The sequence below is a fragment of the Elaeis guineensis genome, chromosome 12 (assembly GCF_000442705.2).
Source record: "Elaeis guineensis isolate ETL-2024a chromosome 12, EG11, whole genome shotgun sequence".
Classification (NCBI taxonomy): domain Eukaryota; kingdom Viridiplantae; phylum Streptophyta; class Magnoliopsida; order Arecales; family Arecaceae; genus Elaeis; species Elaeis guineensis.
In genome coordinates, this window is record NC_026004.2 from 4,279,622 (window position 1) to 4,291,832 (window position 12,211).

Below are 12,211 nucleotides of genomic sequence, written 5' to 3' on the forward strand. Positions count from 1 at the left end.
CTTAAACCATGATAATTTTCATATTTAACATCACCCGTTCTTGACAATGATGTGAATTAACATAGAATTTGTCTAACTCGCATCAAATATTATGCTTAAAGACACGAATGGGCTTAACACATCGAATCCAACATCCCTCAAGAATTTTGCCTCTTAGTGTTTGCACATGAAATCAAGATGCAATTTGTGAAGGTGTATGGATTCCACTCCATGCCCAGATGGCGCTCATTGACGTCCTAGCTCGGCTATGTAAACAAAATCGATCGTTTGTTGTCTTCTGACATAGTTTCAGATAAAAGGTAGCCTCAAAAAATTAAAGATAGCAAATTGGTCACTAGCCTGCATCTGTTGATTTCATTTATTTATGGATGAAATGTCAAAATCATTTGGATGCTCTCACTTACTAGTAAATCACAAATCACCTTGTAGATTTGTACTCGTTATTTTTTTTTCTTCAGAGGCAAATACTTATTACTTGAAGTAAATATCAGAAGCGGAAATTTGCTTGGATCCTTATGAAGAAATTTGACAAAATTTCAATTCATCATCTCTTTTCGAGCTTTAACCATCTGGAATCAAGGCAATTCTAGCTCCTTAAATTGCATCCTTTTTTGAAAAAAAATAAAACGAGTAAATTGCCAAGAATTTGGCCTCTCGACATTTTGATTTTAACCGAATTAATCAGTCCATTATTATGCGGCTTAGGCTAGTTTACCATGGAAGGGGTTAGGTAAAACTGGATTCATTTTCCAGCTACAACAACGCCTTTAGCCTTCAGGCCTTGTGAGTAAGCTACACAGCTTTTAAAGCAAACAGGAGTCATTGGAGGAACAGAAAAAATGACAGGGAGGTGCACATATGGCAAACCGGTTGGTAGAGGACTCCCATACAGTAACTTGGAAGGGATGGTAAGTTTCTGTCTACCAACCACGAGGAGAGACTGATAAGCCAGGTGGAAGGAGTTCAAAGAGTTAGAAAGAGAATGAGGAAGACTGCGGAAATACAAGGAACAAGGTGAAAGGATCACGACGGAGAACGAATAAACAATGAACTATGGAACGAACATATTGTACTTGGTCAGATTACCATTGGAGGAAAACATCATGATGAAGAAAATTGTTCACGAGGACCTTTTCTAACTTAGATGAAATCTAGTGCGAGATTCTTGGACTTTTTCCATTCAACCCCCCAGGGCCATTGCTAAGTCAAAAAAAAAAAAAAAAATGTGATAACAATATCCTACATCATTTTCCAGATAATCTACGATTCTAATTTTCTAAATTCCATTACCCAAATCATCTCAGGCATTCATGGAGAATGAAGGTGATGTTATACAAAAGGGAATACATGTCAAACCTAGGGAAGAGTTCTTGCAAGACCAGTTGTGGTATAAAAAAACAAAGTTACTATAAAAAAAGGGCAAACATGCATGGATATGTTTAAATTAATCTTACTCCTCGATAGATGTCCAAGACAAAAAATATTTTTAAATGAATATAACTTCACAACAGTAAAATTTAACATAGCATAGATTTCACGAGCAACCTCTTAACTTCTCTATTGCTTCTCTCTGGCAGCTTGTTCAGTGTGTATCCTGTAAAATTGAAATTACACTTGCATAGGAGAATGATGCACATATTTTCTTATATTTTTTAGTAGCTATTGTATCATTTAAGGCTATTTTAGTCATTTTATTATTTTTTTTTGATGTGGTATTTGGACTCTATTTAAGGTTCACGATTTGACGAATGTCCCATCAAGTTATGAATAAAAGTGTTGGATAACAATAACCCTCAGGAGGTATAAATGTAGGTTTTTCAAAGGGTGTAAATGTAATTTACCCTAATCTCGGGTGGGTTTATGTGACTTAAGAAATTAACAGCTATTGTGCTAATCCATCGTACGACCGGTTTTCTGGTGGGCAAAGCTAGTCAGTTGCTCTTTTCTACGGTGAGGTTACTTGTCAGCTCAGGAGTCTTTGATGGACAGTCTTACCTAATGAAGTTATATACTGCACTACTTCCTACCAAAAGATCAGTAAATTACATTTGTCGGATTGTTTTTAGACAGAAATGGTATCCCTCTTCACACATGGGATTCTCAATACCTCCACAAAGCATCCAAGGCTACAAGCAGAAGCTGTAGCATTCTTACTTCCACCTATTCATGTACAAATAGTACCTCTCATCTCTTTCCTGTCAAGAGTGGAGAGTTTTCAACCTCCTCGCAGTTTGGATGAAGCCCACAATCACCTGCATCTCATCCACTTGCTTTTGCAGATGGAGAAAACCAAGGTTCGTTCAGAAAAAATAGATGAATAGCGCATTAAATATCTTAATAAGTCTTTAAGTGTATATGGTGTAGACATATATGTTACATAAGTCAGAAAAAAAAATTGAAAAATTGATGGCAACATTTACATGAAGTGCAGGGTAATACTTAATGATCAATGTGTACCTGAGATAAGAAATGATGCTGCACTCTGTGAACCAGTTGCTCCTTAGATGGATTGGGATTGGTGCTGAGCTGCAATTTCGTTCCAATGTTAGTTCTTCATGGAAATGCACAGCTCCGTGAAGCAGAATAATTAGAATCCAGTTGTGAAGTAACAGACTGTGTAACTCACCAGATTGAAATGCCTCCAGTATCTCCATAAAGTGGCAGTTCCAAGTTTTGCCAAATTCACCCTCTGTCATTAACAAATAATTTGGAACAAGGACACAGTTGGCATCTATTTAACACTAAAAAATGTATAGAAATGCCTCCCCGCAGAAAGATATCATAATGATGGTAACATAGTTTTCATCTTCTCCCATGCATGGGTAATCCACTTGAGACCAAACTACTTATTCTGATTCCCACTCTTCTGGATCATATCCTTGCTGATATTCTTGCATCATCAATGTTTTCCAACAATCCAATAATAAACAGTCAATCTAGATGAACATGCAATAATGAGATTCATTACCTTTCGAGGCTTAAAGATATGAGCTTTTGTGTCTCTGTAGCTAGTTTGACTCATTGCCTTGACTGAGGATGCCCAAGGTCTGGTATGCCGAACCCTTCGTTTTGTTGGCTTATGAAGCTCGATGCTGGCTGTACACCAAAGAGGAGATAAGAAATAGTTCAGACAATGAATCGTATTGCTCATTGCAGGTCCTAACCTTAAAACAACAGGTCAAGAATAAGTAATAAACTCACAGTAATCAACATCTTTATCTCCCATGTCAGAGCTACTACAAATCGAGTTATTGCAGTCAATTTCATCATCATCTTCCTCATTTCCAGTTGGAGCTTCCAGCACACCCAAAGCATTCCTCTGCAACTTCACCTCCACCCCATTCTTGAGGACCTGGAACCCCAAATATGCATCATGGACCATGGATTGGACTAGCAAAAACAGTATGCTAAAAAACTATAACAATCACAGCTTTCAGGCTATATTGTTGAAGTTAAGCAACCAAAAGTCAACAAATCATGCCACTGCTGCATTAATCCAATCAGAGACCTTCTCAGTACTATCAGAATGTTGGGGTCAAATGCATGTATTTTGGTCCCATTAGAGCAATGATTAGGACCTTCAGAGTTGACTAAGTTCGAAGAAATTATGTCCAGTTCCTAATTCTTTTACATCTTAAGAAACATGAGTGTTTAGCAGATGAGCTAATCAATATCACGAACAAACCAGAAAAATCATAAAGGTGCTTCTATGGCAAAGAATTATTTTGATAATTAAATTTAAAGAATTGTCTTTGTTGTGGTGTAGAGAGGGTCTCTTTAGTCCTACATCAGTTATGCGTCAAGAGAGAGTATAGCTTATATGAATTGGAACATTCTCTCCCTCGTGAGATGCTTTTTAAAAGACAAAACTGTGAAGCCCCGTGAGACAGTGTCAGAGGCCAAAGCAGATAATACCTTACGTATGCAGGTGCGGAGGCATAAGCCAACCATTCGAGCTATCCGATCCCTTGATCTATGACCGCAACATTGGCACCATTTGTGGGAATACTTCCTCTTCACACATACTTCCTCTTGACTAGGGGGCTATATTGCGATGTAGAGAGGGCCTCCTTAGTCCCACATCGGTTATGAGTCAAGAGGGAGTATGGCTTATATGGATTGGAATATTCTCTTCCTCATGAGGCGCCATTTAAAAGGCAAAACTATGAGGCCCCGTGCGATAGCACTAGAGGCCAAAACGGACAATACCTCACGTATGCAGGTGCGAAGGTATAAGCCAACCATCCAAGCTATCCGACCCCTTGACCCATGACCGCAACAATCTTGAAAACTTTTTTTTTCTTATAACTTCTTTTCAGACATTACCATACCGAAGAAATTTAACCGATTGTAATATTCTTATTATAATCAAACTGACTGGATAATGCAAACAAAGTGCAAGGTACCTACAATCAACAATCATGTAATGATGACGTTACATGACAAGCTATTAAAGTGAAGAACTGCTTTTTTACCAGCCAGTGCCAGCCACCAAGACCAACAGCCTTCTTGACAACACCCTGCAGTCCCACCAAAACAGACTTTGTTCTGTTGTTCCCTGTAACAATGACCTTTGTGTGCCTAGGGACCACAGAAAGCTCCTCATCTCCACTTTCTTCCCGAGATGACAAAAGAGTTCGACAGGAACACAGCTCAGCCTCCATCATCTACCCAAAAAGGGGGGGGGGGGAATCCCTCATGAATTTCAACCAGAATAAAGAGCATACCAAAAAAATTGAAAGCACATCAAAAACTACGTTTTTAGGCAATGCAAGGATATTGCTGGAAATTATTAAAACATGAAATGAGGAATGCCTTATCCAAAAACCAGAAAAATAAAGTTTTTTGTTCGGAAAAAGAAGAAACTTGTTAAACAAACAATCTGTATTCCTTGTTATAATAGCAGTTATGTGGTATAACCTGTCATTCCTCACAATAAATCACAAAGAAGAGTACTTAAGAAAGAAAATCAAAATGGATTTCAAGTTCCCAAGACAAATACTGTTGACTTGCACTGCATTTGCACCCTATTAGGTGTTCACACCTACCACAACCCAGATAAATGATCACACCTCAATTTTCCAATAATTTTTATTAAGGTCAAACTTTACCACCACCACATACAGAAAGGCACACACCCTTGAAGGGGAAAAGAAGAAACGAGGAATCAACTTGGCTTGTTGATCAGGATCGCCACCCAGACAAGATTAGGCAGCTATAAAAGGATGGGGCAGCCCAAGGAACGGAGCATGTGAAGTTAGCACTAAAAGCAATGTAATCCTTATATTCAAACATTATACTAAGAAAAATAAATTATTAAAGACGTAGATCAAAAATTTAGAAAAATTAGGACCCACTAACCATATAATTATGGATTCAACAAAGCTAAAATGATTGCAGTTATACCAAACAATAAGAAAGCAAAGCTTCTGTCCCTACCACATAATAATTATAACTAACAAGCCTCATCTCAAAATAAACAGAACACCAGAAATAGGAAATAAATAAGTAAGAAAATAAATAAAAGCTCACAACCCACTACCTTTTCTGAAACCCTAGACCCTCTGAATGGCAAGCCCTTAAGGGTGAGGTGCCAACTTTGTGCTAACAATTATTCTTATACTTCAAATTGTTGGCCATGTAATCAGAATTTTGATTTTTTTTTTTTTAAAATCATCCACATTTTACAAGTCTCAACTTCATTTTCAGGACTGCTAAAATTAAATTGTGATAAAAAATGTTGTTTAAGTGATTGGAGTTGATCCCATTGTATTAAAGCAATTACCCTGAAGCAAATCCGCTTCTCCAGTTGCATATCAACAAGTAACAGCAGTTTAAGCAAAATCAAGCTTTGAAAGAAAATATTACGCAATTGAAGTATCAAACTGAAGTAAAGCTCTCACCTGAACTAAGATCTCTGTTATCCGGACAGTCTACCAATAAAACCTTCTTCCCTTGAGATCAAAGTAAAATAAATAAAAGAAAAAAGCACGAAAACCAACACCTAAGCACCAATTACAACTCTGGATGGAAATGCAATGCAATCATATTGGAGAAAAGTTCAATCGTCGATTCCTCATTTCATGATTCCCACAAGGCCACAGATCCCATTCTACTCCAACCATCAAAAACCAATCCATCAGCGCTGATTGAACCAAATTACGAAGAATCCAAAGAGCCAGAAACCCTAACCCAACAAAATAATGATGGATTGAAAGCTAACACTAGGCATTGTTTCGATCGATGGAAGTACAAATCAAATCACAGGGGATCACACGAAATGCCACCGATTTGTGCTTCGGCGAGCTCGAAATTGGGGTTTTCCACCATGAAACACCAGATTTTGTACTCCAATTCGCGAAAAAAGCGACGGATCTGAGAGAATTGAAATCAGGCAGCCGGGTTCTGCGATAATGGAGAAGAGGATAAGGAGAGGGTTCCTTGGATTTTTCCCGAGAATAGAACCGTTTCCGAGCATGCGAGAGAGAGAGCACAAAGAAGAAGAGCGAAACCACTAGCTCACAGTGTGCTTTGCAACTGCCAGGATAAACGACCTGCCTTTTTCTTTTTTCGCGTACGGTCCGCAACCGCTCATAGCCGGTCCGAAATTTCGAATTCCCATCTGGCAAGTGATGATTTGTGAAATGACATAATTACCCTCCATCTGAATTTTTAATTTGGAGACCTGGAAGTTTCCGGGCGAGTACCCAAGATTCGGACCGTGTCTCTCTCCCAGTCTTCTAGATGGTTATCTATTTTGGATTAACAAAAAAACCATTCCATTTTGCCGTGTTAGCTTGCATAAAAAGGTACATTTGAGCTTCAAACTTCACCAGGTAGCAATTTTCGCGAGTTACCGTCCGGAAGCATAATTAATTTTTCTTGGCTACGAAATATAATCTTATATTTATTAAAAAAATAAATAATATTTAAAAAAATAATAAATATTAAATTATAAAAATTATAAAAATATTTTTTAATTATAATTTAATTTTAATTACGTCTCTATACTTTAAAAAAATATCAAACTGATTATTCTACTTATCGATATATTTCGACAGAATTCGATTATTTATTTTATCAATAAATAATATTATTCTCTCTTAATAGATGAAAATACCCCTTATTCTTGAGTTAGCTTGAAGGAGGAAGAAGATAAAAAGAAAAAATGAAAAAGAAAGAAGGGGAAGAGAGAAGAGTCGTTGATAAAGACAAAGAAGAAGAAAGATAAGAAGGAGAAGAAAATAAAGAAAAAGAATGGAGAAAAGAATTGATTACCGAAAGAAATATATGGAGGTGAAAAAAGATGTCGTGAAGGGGGATGGTTTGGAAGAAGAGGAGAATAAGGAAGTAAAATAGATAAGGAGAAAAAGAACGAGATAGAAGGAGCCGCTATGGAGGGGAGAAATAAATGAGAGAAAAAGATTTTTTTCGATGAGAATGGATGGATGTAGAGGGGCCATCTTATGGGATATGGCTCATGAGTTGGTTTGGAGGAGAAAGAAGATGAAGAGAAAAAAGAGAATAAGAAGGAAGGATAGAAGGGGAGAGGGGCTGTCGGTAAGGAATAAAGAGGAAGAGGACAAAGAGGATGAGGAGGAAGAAGATGGGAAAGACAAAAAGGGATGGAGGTGGAGGAGGCCACATGAAGGGAGATGATTTATGGGCGACTTGGAGGAGAAAAAATAAATGAGGAAAAAAAGGAGGAGAAAAGAGAAGAGAGAAAGAGGAGGAGAAGAAATAGGTGAGAAGGAAGAGGAGGAGGATAAATGAGTGGAGAAAAGAGGAAGAAAAAGAAAGATGTCGGTGATGGAGAAGGAGAGGATCAACCGAAGAGGAGGAAGGAGATGAAGATATAGATATTTTTATTATTTTAAAAAATTTAATTAATAAAAATAGACGATTGGACCATATTGAAATATATTGATAACTAGAAAGAGCAGCTTGATATTTTTTAAAGTACATGAAATGTAAATAAAATTGAGCTAAAGTTGAGGACATGTTTTTGTAATTTTCTCTATTTTTTTTTGATCCACCAACCATATAATCTAAAAGGAAGCTAATGAATATATTCTAGTGCTACCGGTTGGATTGCATTATCTCCACCTGATGATAGGATTCTTGTTTCAACAAAGAGCAACACTTATGAAAAACATTTTATGCAAGGGTCGGGCCCAATTAGTAGCACAAAATTGATTAAAAAAAATAGAACATATGTGATCAACTACTTAAAATCATAGTTATGAGTTTGACATTTAAGAATAATTTAGATTAATATATTGATAAGGGAATTAGGGGAAAAAATCCAAAAAAATTTATCAAAAGCCCAAAAAGAGTTTGGATAACAAAAATTAGAAGAAACTCTTAAAAATATGTAGACTTTCTAAAACTATTCAGAGATTATTTACTTAAAAATAAATACAAAATAGACAAAATAATAGATGGTTGAAAAAAGTCAGCTTAACAAGGATATATGTTGTCATTAATTTATGCACACAAAAGTTTTTTAAAATAAACAATTTGTGAATAAATCATAAAAATTATATATAATTCGAGAATAATAAAAAATTTTGAGGGCAATTCATTTGTGGAGAATAATTTGGTCAAGAGAAAAGTCAAAAATAATTTAAAAAATTAATAATTTAAAGAATATTATAACTAAGAAAATAATATGAACAATGAGCCTAATGTCCACAAATAGCCCGAGTTGATGCCGTTATTTGTCATTATTTATTAGGGTTAAGAAACAACTTTAATATAGATTCACTCCTAGCCTAAACCATACATGAAATATTTTTTCTAGATTCCACCCTCTCCTAGTACTCAAGAGGGAATGGTGGGAGTAAAAAATGATCCCCTGATTCACGAGGAAGGTATTAATGATTCTTACAAATGTGAATGTGAATATAGTTTGTGCTTGTATCTTCGAGCATTATTCAGTAGGCAGTATCAATGAAATTATCACTCACCATTAAGTACTTAGCATATTAATTAGGGCACATCGAATACATCTAGCATACAACCTTCTACAAATATGACTTGAACATAGTTTGTGCTGGTATCTTTAAGCATTATTCAGTAGGCAGCATCAATAAAATTATGACTCAACATTAAATACTTAGCATATTGACTAGGGCAATCAAATACATCTAGTTTAGGACCTCCCACGCCAAGCAATAAAAGGCTGGTGCTATAGGGCATTCCAACCTAATGCACCCAAAAGATGCTACCTGATACCAGATGCCTAAAGAGGACATGATAAATGACATACATAGCGTGCCTTTTTTCTTTTTTAATACCAGACATGGAAACCTATGCTACCATGCGTGGCACCTGGTCCTACAAAATAGCGCCACCCTTTGCTTGCGTTGGACTCCAATTACATATCACAAGGCCATGTATGATACATACCATAGTTCGGCGCACTGAATCGTGAAGAATGTGACGTATCATGTTAACATGTATGATGGAAACCTGAATCACACCCAAACATTGAGCTCCAAGATCAAGTGTTAGATGTCCAAAACCTTAAGGATAGAAAAATTATATCCTACACCACATGCACCACAGAAACCGTTCAAATCCTATGACAAGATGAGGGAGAGAGGCAACAATTCGAGACAAGCCATATGAACCCATAGGAACACAAATCTAATTAATATGGTGTACAAGGACATGGTGCATGTGATGTAGAGTATAATTTCTCTTAAGAATGGCCAATGACTGCCCAAGGAAACAATCCATCTAAGGCAATTTTGCCGGCCACGCCTCCTCCTGCTCCTACAGTTATTCCACATGATGTTGCCGGCTCCATCTAAATTGTGCATCATGGCACCATCACCCACTAAACGCCTTCCATTGCCTTCAACCTCCTGATGCAGCCACTTTAAGCTGGTTTGGATCTTGGCAATAATAAGCAATGAGTTCAAACAAAAAGCGTCAGCTCTATCCCTATCGAAGACCAGTAAAGATCAGAGGCTTGTGACCCATTTAAACCTGTGTCGGTTCTGCAAGTATAGACCACGATACAGCCAGACCATCCCATGTATAACTTGTAAACTTTTCCACCGCCTGGTTCTCCCACCTAACAGTGTTATCAGGATTCGAACACATGAGCCGCAAGGACATGATGAAGTCAAACGACGGAACTTTAATCTCTGACAACCGCCATCTTTCCCGTACAAGTTCTCCGCAACATTTTTGAGGCGCCATCCTCATTATTTAACGATATTCTCTTAATTAATTAGGCCCGCGTGTAAATTACTCTACTCAACCGGGCCACGTCACTCCCCACCACCGACGCCTAAGCCACCTATTCTAATAATTTCTAACCAGGTATTTCGATTTTGACAGAATTGATACAGGTTTCTTAATATTTGCATGACAAATCTCTTTTTTTTTTTTTTTTTTGACCAAAATAATTTTATCATGTCATCATCGAATAAGTAAAGAAAGAGAAAAAATAGAATAAAAATATAATATATATAAAATAAAATATAAAAAAATAATTTGAAGAAAAAAAAAAAAATATTTTCTCTCAACCACCAACTATAGCCCACCACCACCATCTCACCATCATCCACACCATTGATGGTCTCCACCTCTATCCATCATCGTTAATGTCCATCGTCACTGACCATTATCGATGAGAAACAAAACAAAAATTTATATATTTATTCTAAAAAAATTATTGCTAAAATGAGTTAAATAGTGTAAAATATTTTATAAAAAAATCAAACCATAATTAATATCTCATCCCTAAAAATCTAAATATTGAATATTTTATGACAAAATAAATATTACCGCTAATATATATACAATTCATGACAAAAAATTCGACGCTAAAGTTAGTAAAAGACGTGTCCAAATATAGGAAAGTTAACTCAAAGGGTCAAATATGTTATTTTTGTTACAATGATAATTTTTTTATGCTAAAAATATTTTTATAATAAAATATTTTAGGAATGAAATTTTTCTACATAGTTAGTTACTATTCAACAATCATAATAACATGAGCTTCTAATATAAAATTATAGTCTATTATAGCTATTAAAAATCATTTATATTATAAAATATATTTTAAAAATATATTATGATATTTGATATTTTAATAATTAATTATTTTCATAAACTTTTGATCACTTTTTTTTTGACAAAAAGATGAACAATTTTGTTTTTCATAATATTTTAAAAAATCCACAACATTATCCCATAAGGCCGCATCTTCCATGAAATCCGCCCAAACACAAGACTTCTAATAAAAACTAGCCAACCTAGTCATATATGTACAAATAAAAATAAAACCCAAGTGATAAGCCCTCCCATTCCATCAAAAAAGAAAATGTTTTCAAAATCTTTTATTTAACATATTTCAAAATATCATTCTGTATATTTTTCTAAGATTTTCTAAAAATAAACACTCATGATTTCTTTTATATATGCTTTAATTAAAAAGTAATGATATTTAATAAATTTTTTTTAAATATTTTATAACATATATTTTATTTAAATAATTTTATTTTAAGTATACTTCTAACATAAATCTGGTTGAATTAGTAATCCAAATCATAGATTCAATCGATCTTTGTTTACAGGTGACAAAACTCCATCATTAAATAGCTAATATTATGCCACAAAACTATATACGTTGCTAAAAAAGATGTATTTAATAAATAAATATTCTTATTACTAAAACTTAAATAGATAATTAGCAAAAAAATATTATTCTCCTTTTGTACAATGAAAAATGCATAAAGAAATACTATCTCATCACAAAACTATAAATATTATGAATGAATGACAAAATTATAGATATCACCAAAAATTAAAAATCCGTTTGCGACAAACTATAATTTTGCCAAATTTCATTGCTGAAATTTCTATATAGATAAAATATATATTTAATAACTAATTCATGACAAGAATATATTATTGCTAAATTTCATAGTATTCTGACAATAGTATTTTTTCTTGCTAAATTATTTTTTATGACAAAAATTAACAATAAAATAATACTTCATGACCAAACAAAACCACTCAAGAATCATTCTATGACGAATTTTTTACTGTATTGCTTTATGATTCTCATTAGTAAAAATTATATGTCATAACGAAAGATTGTCACTGATCGACCATTTTATAGAGTGGCAATGGAATGGTTGGTAGCGGCAGCAAAGAAACCTCTCTCTCCTTTCTCATCTCTTCAATTATC

At 35.0% G+C, this 12,211-nt stretch overlaps 1 protein-coding gene across 2 annotated transcripts; it reads right to left on the reverse strand.

Moving 5' to 3' along the window:
* Positions 1 to 1,802: 1,802 nt before the first annotated feature.
* Positions 1,803 to 6,547, reverse strand: LOC105055600 (uncharacterized). Of its 2 annotated transcripts, none has more exons than XM_010937471.4 (7): positions 5,904 to 6,547; positions 4,476 to 4,667; positions 3,202 to 3,352; positions 2,969 to 3,096; positions 2,627 to 2,689; positions 2,458 to 2,526; positions 1,803 to 2,266 (listed from the first exon to the last, which is right to left on the reverse strand). In XM_010937471.4, exons 2-7 carry the CDS (start codon positions 4,665 to 4,667, stop codon positions 2,249 to 2,251), a joined length of 621 nt encoding a protein of 206 aa, XP_010935773.1. In that variant the 5' UTR covers positions 5,904 to 6,547; the 3' UTR covers positions 1,803 to 2,248. The 2 variants fall into 2 exon arrangements, with proteins under 2 accessions (XP_010935773.1, XP_010935772.1); XM_010937470.4 differs by having other exon boundaries at positions 1,875 to 2,270; positions 5,904 to 6,546.
* Positions 6,548 to 12,211: the final 5,664 nt, after the last annotated feature.

Bases quoted from the DNA above. Each gene is read 5' to 3' on its own strand.
- LOC105055600 (XM_010937470.4), bottom strand. From the start codon at position 4,667: ATGATGGAGGCTGAGCTGTGTTCCTGTCGAACTCTTTTGTCATCTCGG. The intron at 3,353-4,475 runs GTAAAAAAGCAG...TTGGGGTTCCAG, and splicing joins TTGGTGGCTGGCACTGGCTG to GTCCTCAAGAATGGGGTGGA. The intron at 2,527-2,626 runs GTGAGTTACACA...ACGAAATTGCAG, and splicing joins ACTGGAGGCATTTCAATCTG to CTCAGCACCAATCCCAATCC.